The sequence below is a fragment of the Haemaphysalis longicornis genome, unplaced genomic scaffold, assembly GCF_048455015.1.
Source record: "Haemaphysalis longicornis isolate Haplotype H1 unplaced genomic scaffold, Haemaphysalis longicornis Haplotype H1 scaffold_6, whole genome shotgun sequence".
Taxonomy (NCBI): domain Eukaryota; kingdom Metazoa; phylum Arthropoda; class Arachnida; order Ixodida; family Ixodidae; genus Haemaphysalis; species Haemaphysalis longicornis.
Genome location: NW_027526407.1, coordinates 68,985,927 through 69,007,680, shown reverse-complemented (window position 1 = coordinate 69,007,680; position 21,754 = coordinate 68,985,927). Strand labels below are relative to the sequence as shown.

Genomic DNA, 21,754 nt, shown 5'->3' with positions numbered 1-21,754 from the left:
CGATTTCCATGCGTGGGTGGTAAGAAATCATGGTGCACAATTTCGCCTCCAAACTACGGCATCAATATGGGTCAAGCTTGTCTCAAGCTTGTCTCCACAGCTTGCCTCCACACATTCAAGCTTGTCTCCACAGGCTAGCTTGCGCGTGGTCGGTTCTACAAGTTCTACGTGGAATGAGACCAGTGATGCACTCCATTAAATTATGTCAGAATCTGCAATGCTAAAAAAAAAAAAAAACACGTGTCAGCACTGAAAAAAAACGAGTTCAGGGGGAAAAACTAAGCACGACGAATCCTTTTCCTGCCCGGCAGTATGCAGATGCCGCAAAACACGACGGCGCCCCTGCTGGCAGCGCCACCGTGCGGCAGGAACGCGGTTGGCGCCACCCTAAGTCAGGTTGTTGGTATGGCTTTACTAAAGCCACCAGCCCTCAATCCTCCCTCGTGCCACTATAGTGACAAGAAACTGCCTTTCCGTCCATAAATTGAAGTAGCGTTCTATGTCAACTAACATATTACACCTGAGTTAGCCAACACTTGTTTTACGCAAGACTTACAAATATTTCGTTTTCAAAGTGAAAGCTTTCTCAGTAAGACTGATGGCGTTCTGTCGAAGAGCTAATGCATTTCCCCATAGACCGGTTGGTCAACCGAAAAGCTCTGATAACATCTCTGGACACACACCCCAGGTGGTCAAAACTAATCCGGAGCCCTCCACTACGGCGCGCCTCATCGCCTGCGTTGCGTCGGCGCGTTAAAACCCCACAATCAATCAATCAATCTCTGGACACACAGCACATGCGTGCACAGGGCTTCCATGTGTCAAAATGGTTACTTGAAAATCGCGAGAAGGGAACGATTCTAGGTAAGACAGTACATGCATCGATCGTGAAAGAGTAAAATAGTATACCTTTATCTCATAAAGCCCATATTGGCACGTGAAAAATGGTCGCATGGGTTCGTTCTTTGTTTGCGATAAGGTTTGACGATCGATTGGATGCACTTCTAGCCTTTGCACTTCTCTTTCTTTAGGAAAGGATGGGAAATTCTTCTCAGTAGCCTCGGCATCGCGCACAAAGGCGAAGCTAAAGGGGCTTGCAGCCTGGTGAAGCTCAAAAGTCCGCACATCGTGCAACAGAGCCACACAAATGTTAGGCCTTTCTTGCACAGCTTTAGTGTCGTGCAAAAAAGCCAGGCTAAGAGAGCATGAAGTGCAGTGAAGCTACAAAGTTTGCATGTTGTGCGGTAAAGCAAACCTGTATTGCCCTGGCATTTGTAAACTTCAATTACCCCAAAACTTCAAACAGTAAAACCGCACACTACGAATTGAATACCAACCCCCTTTTGATCAGTAAGTGAAGCATTGAACAGTCGCAATCCCTCACTCCCCTCCCATCACATTCTTCACCGCATCTATCGGCGCCCTCGCCATCCTTCCTGTCCCACCTGTTCTTCCTACCCATCCATCCCTCATTCTTATTGGGACTGCACCTCGCCATCTCTTGACCCATCCCTCGCCTCCATCACCTCCTGGGAGCTCTGGCTGTCTCCCCCGCCGACAGTAAACATCCAGGCTGCCCAGGAAGCTCTCTACAAACACGTGCACCGGATCCGCATGGGCACTCTGGAGTACTACGTGGATCCGATGAATTGACCTTTCTAATTAGGACCTGGACTTAGGTCCTGTGGAATATAAAGTTTGTTCTCTCTCTCTCCCTCCCGTTGCGAGAGACACCACTAACTGCGAGGTGCCATGTCCTTGGGATTGGCTGAAACCTTTAAATGTTTACTCTGCGTCATAAACGTCTGTCCACCACCATGTATTCACTGGTTAAAAGGCTGAAAGTGGTTACAAATAGACCAACAGGCAGTGGATTCACCGCTGCCGCTTATGCACATAACTCCACATGTAAAAGTCCGAAATAGGATAAAAAGTTCATTCTGTGCAAGCTGGAATCAGCATCACTTCACCGTGGTTGTGCTTCAACTTCTTTTTACACTTTGTGTTCCCCCACGACAATTCCAGTACGATTAGCGCAGCAATCGACAAGCAGGTTCCTTTGGCTAGCGCCACCTCCTTTTGTTCATTAACTCGTTAAAGGGACATTACATAAGAAGCAGTGTGTAATTACTGTACCAGTTTAAAGATTGGAGCCCGTCGTCTGCAATGAAATTTTGTGCTGCCAATTTGAACGTATTTTCTTGAAAAAAAAAAAAAACAGCCCTCTGAAGTGTCGCTTCCCATTCACAATTGCTTTCACATAGCCTTGTGACCAGAATGATGCCCCAAGCCATACCTACAGTCAACACCACCCTCCCCTTCACATTGTTTAGCTGTAGTTACTAGACATTAGGAACACACGGCAAATAGGTTTTTCGTCGAGCATTCCAGCTCAAACTACCCACAACTGCACACGCAGCCATTTTCTAGAATTAAGATTCTTTCACAGTGACTGGTCAACTTGTGCTACACAACACAATATGCCACAAGAAGTTTCCCCTGTCCAAGCTTGTGTTTTGTGGTGCAAGGGCAGGAAAAGCCAAAAAGCGTCACATACATGATGACGACGATAGGTCAAACTTAATGGAACATTATGTGGCTAAAAAAATTCACAACACCCTGCCAATAAGAACGCCTAGGAGGCTCGGAGCACAACCAGCCACCACTCTTTCAGTTAACCAACACGTCTATTCCATCTCTTGAGACAGAAAAAAAATATGCACCTAGTTCAGCCCACGCCCACTGGCCCAAGATTTGTCAGTCAATGATGCTACGCTTGCCGATGCTCAACAAAATATCTTGCAGGAAGCTTTCAACCACTCCCAACATCTCATCAAAAGTATGCTTAGGAGACAACTGTTTAAAACACAAACAGCCAGTAATCGTACAGTTAACTGACATGTTTATTTTGTCACATGACAATAAAGAAAAAAAAAAAACCCTAGTCCGACACTGCCACACGGGTGTTCCCTAGACCTGGTAGCCGATGATGCTACGCTTCCCGATGCACTCGCCCGCAAAGAACCAGAAGAGGACCTCCATGCCAACGAGGGTGTTGATGGTGGCCTCCTTGACGGTGAAATTCTTCCAGGCACCAGACTTGGCTGAGCTCATCAGCTGGCCAAAGCCGCGGAAGACCTCAGGGATCTCACGAGGGGACGGCGGCACCATTTCGACGCGGGCGTATTTCATGAACACCTCCAACTTGGGCTTGCCATTCTTCACGAGGGAAGCGGTCAGGTTGGCAATGGCCCTGGACATGGCTGCGGCTAAGGTCGGCTTCGGGCTCTCTCGTTTCCGGCTGAACAAGAAAAGGCAACGCACTGTGACGTATGTACTTCGGAGAAACATTGGGTCGAATCACATTGCAAAGCACTTCATGACGTGCAACATACAAATGTGTTTCACTGCAACCATTCCACAACCAATTTTGTACGTGGCAACTGTAATTGATTGATTGTAGGGTTTAACGCGCCGACGCAACGCAGGCGATGAGGCGCACCGTAGTGGAGGGCTCCGGATTAATTTTGACCACCTGGGGATCTTTAACGCGCGCCGAAATCTCGTACAGACGGGCGTTTGAAAGTTTTTTGCTTTTCGTCTCCATCAGACAAGCAGCCGCTGCAGCCGGGAATCGAACCCGCAACCTCGTGGTCAGCAGAGCTGCAGCGCAACGCCTTAACCACTGAGCCACCACGGCGGGTACGTGGCGACTGTAACAAGATGATCCCGAGCCGATTGGCACATTACAATGTTCGACAGACTTGTCACCATTAAACCTAGGGTTTGCTGTGACCCATTCGATTGTAACGATTTATTAACGTGAATACCAACTGTCAAAGCACAACTGGCACAGCAGACGTTTGCACTGCTTACAGAACATCAGTGCGGGAACCCAAAGCACTGTGCTGCCCACCAGTGTGCAAGACCTCGGTGTTACCCTAGCAGTGGGCATCTTCGATTTACCAGTTCTGGGCGGTCCACGGGCAGTCCTCGGACTGCCCTCGGACCGTAACTCTCATAGGAATACATGGGAAAATGGAGCACCGGATCGCGTCTCGAACGGTCCTCGGACGATCCGGGACTGAAAATCGAGGAGGCCCAATGTTGGGGCTAGAAAAAAAGAATAAACACGTAACATCTGCCGGTTAAAATAGGGCAATGACGGGACGGTATCGAAGTCAAAGTACCTTCATATCAAAATCAGAGTACCAAGCTGAAAGGATAATTCATTCAATGGCAAAAACTACCCTGAAAACTAGCAGTACTTTAACACGAGCGAAAAATTGCGCACGTGTATTATTTTTATTCTTTCTGGGGCTTATTCGTCGCAAGAGATACAGCTGCCTTTAGGACTGCAGCGCGTGAAAGGCAAGGACAAGGAAGTGTCGGTACGGGCGATAGGTTTGTGTCCAGTAACTTTCATGTCGTAATCCGTTTTGTGCCAGTCGCTTATACAGTCAAACCCGATTGTAACGAACCCAGATAGAGTGAATTACGCTATGTATCGAACAAAAGCAAATCTGTTCCGTAAATGCATGCGAAGCATATTCCTTATAACGAAGTTTACATCGGATATATGGAACTCGGCGCGCCTACAATTGCCACCAAAATGCGTGGTCTCGGAGCGGCGATCAAGGTGCTGATTGGCCATGATTTAGATGTTGAGCCTCGCATAGACCGACGTGACGCACGACACCTTCCGTAACTGCTTTTGACACACGGGATTCACGACGGAGTCCATCCAGCGAGCAAGTCTGGACAAAGACGGCATCATCGGCGAACTGCTGGCAGAGCTCGCCAACGTTCCAGATGCTGTGCCGAAAGGAGTGTCCTCAGAGGATTTCCTGAGTGTTGACGACGATCATCATTGTGAGCACCTCGAGCGCACACATCGTCGCCGGTGTCATGGCAGCTGGTGCTGCTGAAAGCACTGAAGAGACTGAGGATGTCACAACGTAAAGCTGTCCGATGCTTTATGAAGCGCTTTTGCCAGCCGATGTTCTCCAGCAATAGTGCTTCGATATTGAAGGACACATACTTGAACTGGTGCAAACGATGTCTCGTGTAGAGAATGCGGTGCTAGTTAGTGCCGCCAAAACGAACGTGAAAACAAAAATCACCCCTCATTTGCAAAGTAGGCAGTTGAGGCGGATGTGCAAGGTAACAGCATACTTTATGTGTTCGTCTCGTTATGATGGAATGGCAGGGGGGGGGTCCCGCGTATTGCGAATTTGTAACAAAAAATTGGTTATAGACGGGTTCGGCTATACCGAATTATTGGATGTATCGAACGAATCGCGGCGCATACTACAGTTCCCTAAAACCTGGTTTGACTGTACAATTCTTGAGAGCTACAGTAGGCCAGAAACGTGTTTTAATGAGGCATGATTGCCACCGCCTGAAACCGATCTCACACTGCCCCACTCAATACTTACTAGGCTTGATCACAGAAAAACGGTAGCAGGTTACATGAAACTGGAGTACAGGGGTTCGAAAACACTTGTGAATTCAAGAAGGTCACCCAAGTCGCCGTAGAAAGTCTCTAAAAGGAAACAAAAATCAATGTGCGAATGCTGCCGGCTACAACTACCCGAGAGACAAGAGTTACGTGCATTATTTACTACTGCATGACTGTTTCCGCTAAGGTAGAAAATTAGCTTGCCGAATGATAATCACATTAAGAAACGTAGAGAAGAAAGCGGAGAAACTGAACATGATCGCCGCCAGCGACTTAGGCAGCCGGAGTACCACAGTGACTGCTGTGGGGGCCCACCTGCGGCTGCTGCTGAACGTCGGCGAGCAAAACGAAGGTTATAAAACATCTTTTTTGTCGCGTAAAACATTTTAAAGTATTCAAACGCCGAAGCTTTACACGAGAAACTCACCGGTAAAGGTTGAACACCCTCCTTACGTCCTCTACGCAAGGGCAGCAGAGAGAGACCGTTTTTGTGCCAGGCTTGAACTCTTTCAGTCAAGATTGTTCCTTTATAGATTGTAGGTCGCGCTAGCAATAAAATACACTTTGCAAATAACAACCGCAACTTTTGTGTCAACAAAATGACAATAATTGAACACAAATTTAAACACACTAGCAAAAAGTGTTTTTTTATATTGCTTTAAATGTAAACTGTTTTAATGTTACGTTTTGATCACTATCATCATCAGCACTTTTGAGAAACATTTTTGTGCGTTTTAAACGCAGTAAACAGTGGACGTGCTGCGTGAAATCAAGAAATTGACTGACAGACTTCTTGAAAATATACGCGAGCGCTGCTTTCCCTGGAAATCCATCCGTGAGTCGTACAGCTCTTGCTACGCGGAAAGAAAGGCACGCATTCAACTTCATCGGGTATATTCCACGGCCGGTGTTGTTCACAGAATAGCATTGTGGGCTCTTGTAAGCTCTCTTGGTCGTAATCACAAACGTGACACAAAGTTTTATTGCCCCTGACGTTCGTTACTTAAAAAGCGACTAGTCCGATCCCTTCATCGATAGGCCATTACTCGTAATCAGCCAAACTACGAGGGAATTAACTCATTGGTACACAGTGCCATGCCAGGGTTCATAGCGCCCGCGCGAAATAAACCACTTTATGGAGGCACCGGAACGCGGCTATTTTCCGTGGCATTTGGCCGTCACGGTATGCTCACCGACCATACTTCGAACTGCGTGGGGTATGTCTAGCGCGACCTGATTGTCGTAGAAGTGGCAGCATTACTGGATTACTTATCAGATGTTTATTGTGTGCGTCAGCGTTTCTGTTTTTCTCGTTTCTCGCTTTAAGTCCGTAGCTGGAGAAAATGTAACTTATGCGATAAGGTGTCATCCCTTGCCCGCGGAAACCACAGGTGCTAGCTGTGTTGTCCAGTGAGCTCATGATAATCCGGTCGTCAGGTAGGGATGGCACCTTTCTCTCCCCCAAAAAACTGGCCTTTTTTCAGAGGGGGTAGTGGGGGTATATAGAAGGTTAAAATTTGTGTTGAAAACAAGACGCCATTTTTTTTTACATGCAATATAGGTTTTCCTACAGAGAAATCAACATGACATTTGTACTGAAAGTGACAGAGATTTTGGTTATTGCTCTGAATGTGCTGGACTTAAAAGTAACCACACATACTTTGTGCATTAAATGCTCTTTTTTTCATCTGAATCCACCAAAAGAATTTTTTTGGTGGATTCATGCCCAACCTCGTGCAGTGGCGTTTCAAAGCATAGCGATGTTTTCCAAGTGAGCACATGATGCCACCTGGCCGTGGCCGTGGCACTTGCGGACCGCGGTGGTGGTGGCATTTCGTTGCATGGTGTTCCTCCCACCTGGTCCCCCTTCATCTCGGGGGGCGCACTCGCCCACGTATTTTCTCTACTTGTGCGTCTTTGTGCAGCTTGTTGACACAGATTTATTGTTGTAGTTGCTGAATTGATGCTTATGAAATGCAAAAAAAAAAAAAAAAAATCACAGCCCGGTGGCCAAAAAACCAACCAATGCCGGCCGGTTTTTAAGTGTGGACCTGCAATTGGCCCGCTGTCTCAAAAACTGGTCGGACCGGACAAGAAATAGGGGGGTCGCAACCTTATCGTCGGGGGTGCCCACTGGTCGACACCAAACGAGGCAGTTCAAGATGTAAGCTGGTCCGCATTCGAGGCACAAGAGGCCGTGGCCAAGCTGGGTTTCGAAATCCAAGCATGCCCACTAAGCGACATAAGAACGAGGTTCCACTTCTGGCGTGGACTAATACGCCCAAAGCAGGAAAGAGCTGCGGAAACAAGAAGGTAGGTGGAAAAGGCTGTAGCGAAGACATCTCTACATCTGCGTTTGTCACACAAACACACCATTTCCCGAGCGAATTTTACGAGAACTTGCCAGGAAGGGCGATGCTGTTCGGAGCGCGGGCTGGGGTGCTGTCCCCACCACCCTAGTGATACCACCAATGGCGGATGCGCTAGTGCATTTCCCTCCCACCAGGGGGCACGCCAAGCACGGACGACACCACCGATGCGAGTGGTGCGCCAACAGGGCGGGTGACCGGTAACGAGGCGTTGAATCGAGTTGGCACTGCAAAGCGTCAAATAAGGAGTGGCAAAAATACGCTCGTTAAAGTGAGAAAGGGCGACGATGAACAAAACTCTTGAGACTAGGACGCCAGGGCGATTATATGCCCCCAGGAGTGTCCCTCCGCTGCACTGGGGCAGCCACTAAGCCATCATCATCATAATGAATACGCATGCCAAGTGCTATTAATTTATGTGCAGCTCATACGGAAGTGGTCTTGACTGGCCATCATTCAGTCTTGTCATCATAGAAGCACAAGTTCCTTTCACATCAAAGCAATTGATTGATTGTGGGTTTAACGTGCGGACGCAACGCAGGTAATGAGGTGCACCGTAGTGGAGGGCTCCGGATTAATTTTGACCACCTGGGGATCTCTTAACGTGCGCAGAAATCTCGTACACACAGGCTTTTCGCCTCCATCAGAAAAGTGGCCACCGCTGCTGGGGATCGAACCCGCATTCTCATGCGTCAAAGCAAAGCCTCACCGTTATTAACAAAGACATAAGTTGTTGTTCCGATGCTACAGTGTGCTTTCTCAGTTCAGGCGTTGGGTTGAGCAATCTGCTGTTTTTAAAGACGATAGTCTTTCTTGGGCTACTTAAACCCAGAAATTTTGGTCTGTCTGTATGTCTGTCTGTCCGTCTGTCTGTCTGTGACTCGATTCAGCCCACCCGGCCAAAGCAAAACAATGCCTGTGCAATAGTCTTATATAGTCACAGCTAAATCTACCCGTCTATGTCCGGTGTAAGGCTCATACTTGTCAACATTGTTGAAGAAGAACAAGACATTAGGCAAATATGTGACAACAAATTACAGAAGTGATATTTGCAGTGTTCCTTTATAAAAAAATCAAACGTTTGACTTTTGCGAAATTAAATACTTCATCAACTGCAGAAAAAGAATTCACTCCGCCGTCGCCTGCTGTCACCCGCGCCACTATAGCTTCTGGCGCCATTTTAAGAAATCAACCGGCAACAGTTACGCGAGGTTCCACTAGATAGGTTCCACGTTCTGCTTGCAACGCACGTAGACTAGGGAAACGCGGTTCTATAAACGTTGGAGTAGGGCACCTCGATTAACGCGCGTCTTCGCCGTACGGCAGCGTTCGCATCGAGACACCCGGTTTGGAGCAGTGGAACGCGGGAAATTTAAAATGATTTAAGCAAACCTTTGGCGTCTTTACCTTGGGAGGAGTGCGACGAAAGAGGAACAACATGAGAGGTGAGCGGGAAAGCGAAGGGAGGCATTTACTTCGCAAAAGCGGATAAAGACTATCGTCTTTTGGCGACATTTGCAACGAAAGGAGCAGATACGCGGCCAATTTTTTATGCCATGCCCTCGCGTGTGCCTGGCTCCTAGCTAAAAGTTTATCTGTAGGTACATATGTTGGTCATGATGCACAGTTGACATGGCGTACTTGTCACTCTTGGCTGGAGTGCAATTAACAATGAGATTAAGGTGCCTCCCGTCATCACGCATCGTACTAGTGTTGCCATTTTCGATGTCCTAATCCATTCCCAAAGGTAAATGTATTGTGAATTTAGTTTTTCTGGGGAAACGCATTACAGTAAAAGCTCGTTAATTCGAACTCGCAGGGGACCATAAAATTGTTCGAATTAGTGGGAGGGCACTAGAATGAATGGACATCGCGCCACACTGCACGGACACAACACAAAGAAGCCACCTCTGGATTCGTTATCACTAATTAGGCACTAATACATGTTTGTGGCAGGTGATTTCGTAAATAATGTTCGTGGAGCTGGAACAGTGAACGACATTAATTCATCAGTCAGTTATGTGGAAGCGAAATAAGCATGTTTTGCATATCTAGTAAATTTGGTTTGGCTTGGATTTACAACACATTGTAATCACTCTGGGCCGACTTCTTGTATGAAGAGCAATGGAAACCAGGGGATCCCAGTTCAAATTAACCGTTTGGGATACTGACCCGTTCGAATCATCGGGAGTTTTGGCTCATTGTAATATGCAGAGCTGTGCCGGGACCAGGGCGTCAGTTCGAATTACACGAGTTAGAATGAATGAGCTTTTACTTCTGTACTGGGAAACTTGTCGGTAGCTATCGTGCGTGTGTCTTTTTCTCACTAGTGAAAAATGGAATTCCAACCCTTCAGTTAATAGTTGTCGCATTGAGAGCTCTGTGACATGACACTGCTGTTCACAGGGATGGCAACTGTGGTCCCACTCATTGCAATGACAGGAAAAAAAGAGCTCCACAATTTTTGACAGATTTTCTTGTCAAGGAAGGGAATTTCTTTTTGCAGCTGACATGAATCAAATGTCTTCCACATATTTCTGCTGTCCTTTTCTCTCTTTCGTCCGGTTTTGAGCCATGATGCAGGTGCAGGTGGGTGGGAATGGAAAGCCACTGCTTTGTTTGAGGGGCTCTGTGATAGGCCAAATACTCCTATGTGCTTCTACATTAAGAGAAAACTGGGCAAATCGACGACTGCCCTTCACACAAACCTTGTCTCTACCCTACTGAAACTCCCATAATGAAAGGAGTATTTGACGAAAGGAATCTGCTAGGCTGTGACGCCAAGCACAGGTCTGGTGAGGAGGAAATGAAGTTTTCGCCAAATGTATAGATGATGGCTACGCATTCGATGCGTCATCTGTCCTGCTGTGGCAACGACTGAGTTTTCTCCTCGCCCCATCGTGGCATTATTGCGCTGTCCGTGCACTCTGTCGCAGCCACAGAGCAAGAATTAAGGGGGTAAATTGACGTGCTGCAAGGAAAACTGCATTTTCTCCTCTTACAACCGTTGCTTTATCGCAACTCCTGCGTGAGCTCTCGCAGCGATGGAGCAAAAATTGAGGTGGTGAGTCTCCACCCAGTGGCCTTGATACGTCAGTCCTCTCCGGAAAACACACCGCGTCCATTTTGCTTTTGCCAACTCGAGAGAGAGGGCACGTTATGACTTTATTGGCGGCCTGAGTGAGCGCTGTTTCAACTCCTTGACATTTCTTGCTCCATGGAGACTAATAATTTTTCTTTGTGTAGCCGTAATGCTATTCTTTTTGCATGAAACGGGCTACTGGTAGCATAGAGTTTCTTACAATATAACTAGAGGGGAACTGGCGCTGCGTGATGGGTAGTTGTGGATTCGGATTGGCGCTTGATGGCTCGTGGAACTTACTATGGATTGCAGGCAGTTTCGTTTTCGTTTTGGATTTGCATGACCGCATTTGCCTAGGCGGGGTGTTGGGAGGAGTAATCAAAAATACGTTTCTCCTTGAACTGCATGCCTCGCATGCACTGACGCCGCCCTGAGTGGAATGTTTTACAACCAGAGTTGCAAATCGGGTGGGTTATCAATGCATTGCCGCACAGCAATCATGAAAACACAAATGACGGCACTCTGTGCGGCGAAGTTGTCTGCTAATTAGGAGTTGCGGCGCTGCTCATTTGGCAGAGCAATGTATTGTCAAAGCTGACGACGGTTGCGAATCGCTTAGAACAGCCACACCTTTCGTGTGAACGCCGGCTCCTACGGCGTAGAACAGCAGCACCGGCGGCTGATAGGAACGCAGCTTGATGGATGTCACTAATTCATGTAAGAATAACTTCTCCAAAGGTAATCGGTTTCTTTTTTCTTATGAGCACAAAACTTCTCTTACTATTACAAACCACCAGCACCGAAACTTTTACAAGTAGTTTTTAAAGAAGTCCGCATCCTGCTGTAGTTGGCGAAAAATGGCAAACCTGCTCCAGAAACCTTCTCAACTCCGCGTCTGCTCTTTAGTTAAATGCGCCGTTTTATTTTGTACAAAACCGGTTTTTCGTCACTAACTTTTTTGTTTGCCATGTAATTTGTAAATGGCGAACCGGGCAATAAAAGTTTTTTTGTCAAAAAACACAATTTGCGCATCCAGAAGCCTGTTTCGATCCTACGCAATCCGGTTCCACAACTACCCATCATTCCCATTAAAGCGTAAGCGCCGCTGCCATGTTCGCGTTGACACTAGCGCCAGTTTCCCCTCTAGTTATTTGTATGAAACTCTATGACTGGTAGTACCAACATCTAATCCTCCTCCCCCTCCTCTTATTTTTTTAAGGGATACGACGGTATTGAAGGAGATGAAATGACTAGCCAGGCGACATGTCTTCTTGGAAACAAGGTATCTGGAGCCGAGGATGCTCCAGCTGAGCCCCTGGAGCGACCTGGTGTGTCACTGGTGCTGTCCGGAATTCGACATGAACCGCCCTCTGCCTTCTCACCAAAGTGCCAGGTCAAGCAGAGCTCTAGCAGTTGGGTTCAATACATTCTCTGGTTGCAAAAGGCTCACACGCAGTCTTGAATGTCTTTTTGCAGTCACTATGACGTTGGGGGCCTGCGATGCTATTCAACTTGATCCTGTCTGGGGGAGACGGCAGCAGTGGTTGAATGGGTGACTTTTTAAATGCGGAGCACTTTAGGGGCTCACCTTGTTGTCGTAGCTCGCTCGCTAGACCCAAGTAGAGCCACATGGCATTCCATTGTCGTGGCGTAACCCAGAGGCTTCGAAAGCCAAGCGGTTTATATCGTCATAAGCGCTCGAAACTTGTAAACCACTGGCGCTTGTCCTACATCTCCCCGTTGTTTAGCGCAAAAAAAACTACAGGTACATTTGAGGCAAAATATACGTAATTAACCGGCAGCGCCCGCGTTCATTTAGTTAGGAACGCTGGTTGGTTTGGTTTTTACGATAGTGCATGAAAAAAAGTGGCAGTGCAACGCCGGCACGTACAGGAGGAAAAGAAAGCACAAAAAAAAAGTTATTTCTTTTGCAGTGTGCAGCCAGAAGTGGCGAAGACCGGAGATGCCGAGCGGAACGCGTTCCGCTCCCCGCTAGCAGACGACGCTCGCTTTCCTAGCGCAACTCGCAACCGCAGCGCCGTGGTGGCGAGAGTCGCGGCCGGCCGCCTTCTCTCCACGGCCGCGGCAGGGAGATACGGAACTGAAATTAAAGAGTGGCAAACTGTTCGCATGGCGACGCAGTGAAACAATTCCCCTCGCGAGGGGCACGATCAAATGCAGAGCATTTCCGGGGGCGCACGACGTTAAGTAGTTTGCGTTATGTTAATGTTGTTGCACTTGTGGCAACTGCTGACGAGAGAGCGCTCGTCAGCAGTAAAATTGGCAGCCTCGGCGCACGTTGAGTCCGAGAGAGGGGAGAGAGTGTCCTTGAAACGTGCCTGGGCGCTCTATCGAATGTTGATCGCGCCGATAGCGAAACGTCTGAGCCGGGCATGTCGAGGCGAGCGATGCGGACAACTACGGACGCCAAGAACGGGTGACATCGTGAGTTAAAGAAATGCTCTGCATTTAAAAGAACAGAACTCCCACTGGCGCAGTTTCAGGCAGGGGGTGCGCGAGCACTGCGGAGGCGGGAAATTTAAAATGCATTGGGTGGTAGCAGTGAGCGGATAACGGCGCTACAGCCCATTATGACGAATCACTGCTCTGCACTTCCGACAGCTTTCACATTGAGTGGAATGGCTTTAATTTTTGTCTTTGTGCGGAACTTGCTCCAAACTGAGAACTTTTTTTAAGTGTTCTACGAGTGCATTACACACCATATTTTGGCACGTGTAAACCACAGCAATAGTTGACCAAGGTGACAAGTAAAATTGAGCACGAGTAGCATGTCAAGTTCTCAAAGTGCAGTTCACCTCAAGACACATAGTCATGCAGTGCAGCATGCATTAATCCCAGTGGATCATTACATTCTTCTCCTTACTGTATTCTGGCCAGCTTACTGTGAGAAGAAAAAAAAGATGTAAGCACGTATGCACACTTGTAAAAACAATCGAGAAGTTTGATAGCCGTGAATACAATTTTCATTTGAGTAACTACAGTGAATGGTGTGGGAAATAAAAAAGGGATATTTTTTTGTTCTTTCAGAGTGCAACGTGGGGTGCGGGTTATGTGCGAGGGTGCGTTATAAGCGCGAAAATACGGCACCAATGTTTCCGTTGAAATCAAATTCTGGCACAAAGAGAAGCCCACAGGCTTTCGGGCTTTGCATTTTCAGCTCATTCGCTGGCATTTGCGGAGCTTAGAGCTGATTTTTCACTCAAATGTTCACTGGGGACACATTTTCTCAATGCAGGCATTGGAGCCAGATCGAGGTACAAGTAATGGCGACGCCCTCATCGCAAACGCCTGCAACTCCACGGACATCGTGGTGATAAACAACCCTCTCCAGGTGTCGGTTCCAGTTCAACTGGCTCCGTCTCCGGCAAACAAGTGCGAAGCCAAAACACTAGTCTCCGATGTGCTACCCACGAACCACAAATCTTCGGCGCCACACCAAGCCCCCGAGACGACAACTCCACCGCAGAAAATGGACAAACTGTTTTCAGAATTGTCGTCCTCGGCATTGTTATCAGCAGCACGGTCGACTGACGACACAACTTTGCCAGCGGCAGCGTTGGCCAGACTGGCGACGAAACTGTTTACCGAAGTGCGCGCGGGAACGGTTACGTCTCAGCCACCGACCGGTTCCCCGGCATCGCGTTCGGCGGTTCGTGGATCTGTGAAGCAGGGGGCGACCAACAAGAGACCGGCGGTACATGACCAGACCGTGGCGGCGAAGTCGGCTGGAGTGCCGCATTCGGGGGCTCCCCGTGTTGCGAAGACTGTGCCTAGATCCAAGACAGTGCGAAAGGTTAACCGAAAGATGAACGCAAAAGACGTGTCAAAGCCGGTTGCGTCGAGAAAGAGCAAGTCAAAAGTCAAAACAAGCTGCGGTGGAAAAAGGAGACACCTCAAGCTGTGAGTATTTGGTTTTTTACTGATAATTTTTTTTTCTTTTCTTTTTTTTTCAAATTGCAGGGGTTTTATGCACCGAAGCTACTCCTGTGCCACGAGGTGCAGCATAGTGAGTGGCTGCCGGATAAATTTCGATCACTTTGAGATCGTTAAGACGTGCCAAAATTTTTTTTACTGTTATGCTTCTTCGGGGCTTGATGTCCGTTTGCAGAGCACGAATCAGAATTAGTATGTTTAAGGTATTCCGTAACTTACGGAAAGATACGTCCACTGCTGCCAGAAAAAGGCATGGCTGCAGTTTAGTTAGTTAGAAGGGACATGCATACAAAACACAAGTTTGGTTCATTCGAAAGATTGCTTCATTAGAATCGCACTGACACCTCGTTTAACGCACACTTCGCTCAAGTAAGCTACATAATTATGAAAAAAGGGAATGGCCATGCGACCCACTAGCTCATTTCCCTCAAAAGAACCTATGATGTCATATGCAGCAGCTCTGCGATTGGCTGAGGTTGGCAAAAGCAAACGGAAATTAGGCAGGGCTTATAAGCTTGCCGAACGAGCTATTTGTGCTTAAATTTAGGGCACATTCTTTTTGTAGTAGTAAGAATGGTGGGGTAAACAGTGGAAGTTACGAAAGTACACGTAAATGTACAAGTACCGATGCGTACTGCTGTTGGTACTGCGTGCACTATGCTTCGCTTAGATGCATAGCACTGTGGTGCTTTCGGGTTATCTCAGACGACACTGGCCGACTGGTGTAAGCAGCAGAGCCTTACGGAACCATACTTGTCTTGCGAACACCATGTTTGAAGAAACGGTTATTTTCTACCTTAACAAAAACAAGCCAGGTACAAATACGGTCAAAAACGAAGCAAAGGCAGGGAACGGCCCGCCGCAGTATGGTGGCACCATCAAGGCTGACTGACGGTAAACAAGGCTTCATAGCAGCTTGAAGACCTGTTGTTATGATGTCATTGCTGACATCATGAAAACACACAATTTGGCGGGATAATCAAAGTCTTAACTTAAATTGATTAATTTCTCAGTGAATAAAACATTATTTGGTTCCAGACAAGTGCGGGGGGCACTATAAAACACGGAACCTTTCGAATAAAACAAACTTGTGTTTTGTCTGCATGGCCCCTTTAACGTAATCTAGGAGGGTTGTCGGGGTTCAGGGAGTGTAGACAGCTTTTAGAGAGCAAAAGTAACAGGAGTTGCTGCATTTCATTGGTGGGATACAAAAAGACTTCATCTAACTACATCACATGCTGACGGCTGGCAAATTTGGAACGAACTGCATCATGAAAACCCGTGAGCTGTTGCGTAGTCCTTGCTCTTCACTCTGCAGGTGTAAATTACGACTTATGTATCCACATTTTAAGGGGGCACACGGGTCTTTGAGCAAAAACTTTATTTTTACTGTTATGATGATAAAAACTGGAGGACATATGTAGTTTTTTATTCTGATTGAAGATATAAAATTTGTTTCTGTGTAACGAGACTGAATTCAAATTTATTCGGATTTTTATGTTTGATACTTGACAGCCTTCATAACAAAACTGCAGCAGGGATGCAGCTGAACAAGGTACCAGTGAAGTGTGCACAAATCAAGGAGTGCAGTAAGCAGAGCAGTATCATTCTATCTGGTCTGGAGAAGTTACGACCGTTTGAAGTTTTGTATTGGAAGGTGAACTGTCCTACATCAAAGATACCAGCCATTTTCTACAGGAAATTTCTGGTATCGTCATCTCCTCAGGGTGTTTTCTGGTGACGCTGGACGCGTGTTCATTGTACACAAATATTCCCCACTCGGAAGGCATCGCCGCGACCGTAGAAGCATTTACTGGCTTCAACAACCCATCAATAGACATAGAGAGCGAAACTCTCGCAACGCTTCTAACCATTGTACTAAATTATAATCGCTTCAAATTCAACGAAAAGCACTTTCTTCAGATCAGTGGCACGGCGATGGGAACCAAGATGGCTCCAAATTACGCCAATATTTTTATAGCATCATTGGAAACTCCTTTCATTGAGAAGCAACAAAAGAAGCCACTGTTTTACAGGCATTTCCTAGATGACATATTCATGATATGGAACCACGACAAAGTGAGCCTTCTCGACTTCATTTCAAAACTTAACTGCCTCCCTCAATCAATCAAGTTCACCCATGACATATCCCAAGATACTATGAACTTTTTGGATGTAACCCTTCAGGTACATGGCAACTCCCTCGCGACCACTGTCTACAAAAAACCCACGGATCGCCAACAGTACCTGCATTTTGACAGCAACCACCCACGACATTGCAAAGTTGGAATACCATACTCGCAGGCATACAGATACTGCCGAATCTGTTCTGATGTCCAAGAATTTTTCAGAAACTCGCAAAATCTAAAGAACATCCTTCTGAATCAAAATTGCCCAGAAAAAATAATTGATGATGCAATCAACCCGGCCCGCCAAACAGACCGCCAGTCAGCATTGTCAAAAGCCAATTCACAAAAAAGGGAAACACCCCAGACCAACCTGGTATTAACATATGGTGCGAACATGCCACGAGTAAACAACATACTGAGCAGGCATTTCATCTGCATGATCAGACAAAGTGAGCACCTGTAGTAACGAAGATGCTTCGATCCTTTTGGTCGCTGTCGTCGTTCAAGAAACACCACTACTCGTTCGAGTGCAAAGGAAAACAACAGGATTTCTTTATGCAGAAGCACAGAAGGTTACAGCGTTCCGTCTTACATGCTTTCAACGAACCAACTACCCCCTGTTCTCCGCCGCCGCGGTCCCTTCTTTCGAGGGAGAGGGGGCCCCTGTTCCCTGATGAAACAAGAACCATATTGTCACGTAGCCAAGGACGAAGCAGTTGTTTGGGAAAGAAACAAGTTTATTGGAGCGAACTTGTGCTCCCCTAACAACTGAAAAGAATACAGAGGCGGCGAAGCAGTGGTCAACAAAGTGACGTACGTGCGTCGGCGAGCGTCGCAGAATCGAATGCCCCGGCGTCTGCTCTGCAGGCTTTTTATCTTTCGGCGCGCGTGGTTCTGGAACCGTCGATTCGCATCGAGAACATTGTAGATGCAAGAAGATTATTCCGGGATGTTCACGTTAGATCGGAATGCTCTCCCTATCTGAACAGATAACACATGCGGCACAGAAAGAAAGAATGGAACACGCGCTTCCCTTGGCACGGAGATAACACAGACCGGCGCAGCCGGGCGGTAAAAGCAAAACACAAATAAACAAACCCAATGCATGGTTCGCGGCATTACCCCCCCTCTAAGAGTGCATCGACCCGATGCTAACATAAGCGACAGTCGGAAAATGAAAATAAAAGTTCGTCATCGTTCGTAGAAAGGTTTTAAGCGAACCACGTGGACGACTTCGGGCCGCGTACGTCGTCGTGATGTGCCGGAGTCACCATCGGGGATCACTTCGTAGGTAAGTTGGCCAACACGTCGCAGAATCTGGTAGGGTCCGAAATACCGTCGCAGAAGTTTCTCGCTCAGTCCGCGTCGTCGGATGGGAGTCCAAACCCACACACGATCCCCTGGTTGGTACTCGGCGTCTCGGCGTCGGAGGTTGTAGCGGCCGGCATCCACCAGCTGCTGGTCCCTTATACGAACTCGAGCGAGCTGGCGGGCCTCCTCCGCACGTTGAAGGTATCCTTGGACGTCGGCGTTGAGGTCGTCGTCTTCTACATGCGGAAGCATGGCGTCGAGCATCGTAGTCGGTCGTCTTCCGTAGACAAGCTCGAACGGTGTCATCTGCGTAGTTTCCTGCGTCGCTGTATTCTACGCAAACGTGACATACGGGAGGACTTCGTCCCAAGTCTTATGTTCAACGTCGACGTACATGGACAGCATATCCGCAATTGTCTTGTTCAGACGTTCTGTTAGTCCGTTCGTTTGGGGGTGGTACGCCGTCGTTCTTCGGTGATCCGTGTTGCTGTAGCGTAAGATTCCTTGCATCAGCTCCGCGGTAAAGGCCGTTCCGCGGTCCGTGATTAGGACTTCAGGGGCTCCATGTCGCAGCACAACTTGGTTTATAAAGAACTTGGCGACTTCTTGTGCAGTCCCCCGCGGAAGAGCGGCGGTCTCTGCGTAGCGCGTCATGTAGTCTGTCGCTACGACAATCCACTTGTTCTCCGATCGTGACGTCGGGAACGGGCCTAGAAGGTCCATTCCAATTTGTTGAAAGGGCCTCCGCGGGACGGCGATCGGTTGTAGAAGTCCGACGCGTCTTGTCGGCGGCGTTTTTCGTCGCTGGCAGTCCCGGCAACTCCGAACGTAGTGGGTGACGTCGGATGTAAGGCGGGGCCAGAAGTACTTCGCCTTAATTTTTGCAATAGTGCGAGCTGTGCCGAGATGTCCGGAAGACGGGTCGTCGTGGGACGCTTCCAAAATTTCGTCACGAAGGTCTGCGGGGATGACAAGTAGATAATTCGTTCTTGTTCCGGGGCTGAAATTCTTCTTCACGAGGACGGAGTTTCTGAGGCTGAATGCTGGTAAGTTACGCTTGAACGCTCTAGGCACGGCGACGTTTCGTCCTTCGAGGTAGTCGATCATTACTCGCAAGTCGGGGTCGGCACGCTGCTGGGCGGCTAGGTCGCTCTCCGTAACAACCCCGAAGAACGCACTGTCTTCATCGGAGTCTTGTGGTGGTGGGTCGACAGGGGCGCGGGACAGGCAGTCGGCGTCGGAGTGTTTCCTGCCGGATTTGTAGACGATTGTAATGTCGAACTCTTGCAGGCGCAAACTCCACCGCCCAAGACGGCCAGAGGGGTCCTTCAAATTGGCGAGCCAACACAGCGCATGGTGGTCTGTTACAACCTTGAACGGTCTGCCATACACAGATGGGCGAAATTTTGAAATGGCCCATATAATAGCCAGGCACTCTTTTTCGGAGGCAGAGTAGTTTTTCTCCTCCTTCGACAGACCACGGCTGGCATAGGCGATTACGTTTTCGCACCCGCTTTGTTTTTGGACAAGGACGGCACCCAAGCCTATATCACTGGCGTCCGTGTGTATTTCCGTTTCGGCGTTGTCGTCGAAATGAGCGAGCACGGGCGGGCTTTGCAGGTGTTTTTGCAGCTCGCAGAATGCCTTTTCTTGGTCGTCTTCCCAGCTGAAAGCGGTGCTATCTTTCGTCAAGCGCGTGAGCGGCTCTGCAATGCGTGCGAAGTTTGCGACGAAGCGCCGGTAGTATGCGCACAGTCCAAGAAATCTGCGCACGCCCTTCTTATCTTTCGGCCTTGGGAAGTTCGCTATGGCTGAAGTTTTCGCCGGGTCAGGCAGGACTCCCGCGGCGTTGACGACATGGCCCAAAAACTTCAGTTCCTCGTACGCGAAGCGGCACTTTTCAGGCTTCAGCGTTAACCCCGACGTACGGATGGCCTCGAGTACTGACTGCAACCTTGCGAGGTGTTCGTCGAAAGTCCGGGAGAATACCACAACGTCGTCGAGGTATACGAGGCAGGTGTGCCACTTCAGGCCAGCTAGCACAGTGTCCATGACTCTTTGGAACGTTGCTGGTGCCGTGCATAGCCCAAACGGCATTACCTTGAACTCGTATAGGCCGTCCGGGGTTATGAATGCAGTCTTCTCTCGATCTCTCTCGTCCACTTCAATTTGCCAGTAGCCGGTCTTCAGGTCCATCGATGAGAAGTACCTCGCATGGCAGAGGTGGTCGAGGGCGTCGTCGATTCGTGGCAGGGGGTACACGTCCTTTTTGGTGATCTTGTTCAATCGCCGGTAGTCAACGCAGAACCTCAGTGTGCCGTCTTTTTTCTTCACGAGTACGACCGGCGCAGCCCACGGACTTTTCGATGGCTGTATAATGTCGTCGTTGAGCATGTCGTCGACTTGAGTCCGGATGGCTTCGCGCTCGTGGGAAGAGACGCGGTACGGTGACTGTCGGGTAGGTCGGGCTCCATCCTCGGTTATTATCCGGTGCTTCGCCAGAGGTGTTTGACGTAACTTTGAGTTCGACGAAAAACACTCGCTGTAGCGACGCAGCAAAGCCAATAACTTGTTCCTTTCTTCTTGCGGTAGCGCCGGATTCACGTCGAAGGGGTGCGGAAGCTTGAAGGTATCGTCGGGTGCGCGTTCAAAGTCGGCGACTGCTATCACGTCACTTGCTTGTTGCGTTTCTTCGACGAACGCAATTGCAGCGCCCTTGTTTAAATGCTGGTACTCCTCGGTGAAATTGGTGACCAAAACGTGGGATTTGCGCTGCTTAAACCGCGCAATGCCTCTTGCGACAGACACACCGCGGTCAAGAAGCAACCTTCGGTCACTCTCCACGATAGCGTCGACGTCGGGAGCAGCACCTTCACAGTAGACGGTGATCATCAAGCTTGCGCGGGGTGGCAGGGTGACGTGATCATCGGCGATCCTTACAGCTGCATGGTGTTCGGGGTTCGATTCCGCCGTCATGGAGTGGTCGGAGGAAAAAGTTATCGACTTCGTCTGGAGATCGATTATTGCGCCGTTGTCTGTCAAAAAGTCCATTCCGAGAATTACGTCGCGGGAGCAGTTGGACAAAACGACGAACACTGCAGGGTACGTCGTGCCGTCTATGGTGACGCGCGATGTGCACGTTCCACTTGGCGTCACGATGTGGCCTCCTGCTGTGCGTATGTGCGGACCGTCCCATCTGGTCATAACTTTCTTCAGCTTAGACGCAAATGGTCCGCTCATTACGGAGTAGTCGGCTCCCGTGTCTACGAGGGCGACTACATCAAAACCGTCGATGGACACCTTGACGTCGGATGCCGCCTTCCTCGAGTTCCGGGTGCGTCGGGGCGTCGCATCTCGGCTTGTGCGTGTTGACGGTCGGGCACTGTGAGTCGTCGTTGTCCACGTCTTCTCAGCGGACGTCTCGGTCAGGTCGGGTAAGCGTCGCGGC

The 21,754-nt window shown here is 48.6% G+C and overlaps 2 protein-coding genes across 9 annotated transcripts in view; one reads left to right on the top strand and one right to left on the bottom strand.

Moving 5' to 3' along the window:
- Positions 1-2,885: 2,885 nt before the first annotated feature.
- On the bottom strand, positions 2,886-6,006 carry Atpsyng (ATP synthase, subunit G). Its single transcript, XM_077674696.1, has 2 exons — positions 5,889-6,006; positions 2,886-3,301 (listed from the first exon to the last, which is right to left on the bottom strand). Exon 2 carries the CDS (start codon positions 3,259-3,261, stop codon positions 2,971-2,973), a length of 291 nt encoding a protein of 96 aa, XP_077530822.1. The 5' UTR covers positions 3,262-3,301; positions 5,889-6,006; the 3' UTR covers positions 2,886-2,970.
- Positions 6,007-6,157: 151 nt separating this feature from the next.
- The window catches only part of LOC144142871 (uncharacterized), a 32,870-nt gene continuing 17,273 nt past the window's right edge, over positions 6,158-21,754 (top strand). The window contains exons 1-3 of one of the 8 annotated variants that reach the window (XM_077674694.1): positions 6,158-6,296; positions 12,132-12,240; positions 14,169-14,833. In XM_077674694.1, coding sequence (XP_077530820.1) covers positions 12,211-12,240; positions 14,169-14,833 — 695 coding nt within the window. In that variant the 5' untranslated portion in view covers positions 6,158-6,296; positions 12,132-12,210. Of the gene's footprint in view, positions 6,353-12,131; positions 12,325-14,168; positions 14,834-21,754 lie in introns of all 8 variants that reach the window. The other 7 variants (XM_077674688.1, XM_077674691.1, XM_077674692.1 and 4 more) reach the window with 7 other exon arrangements.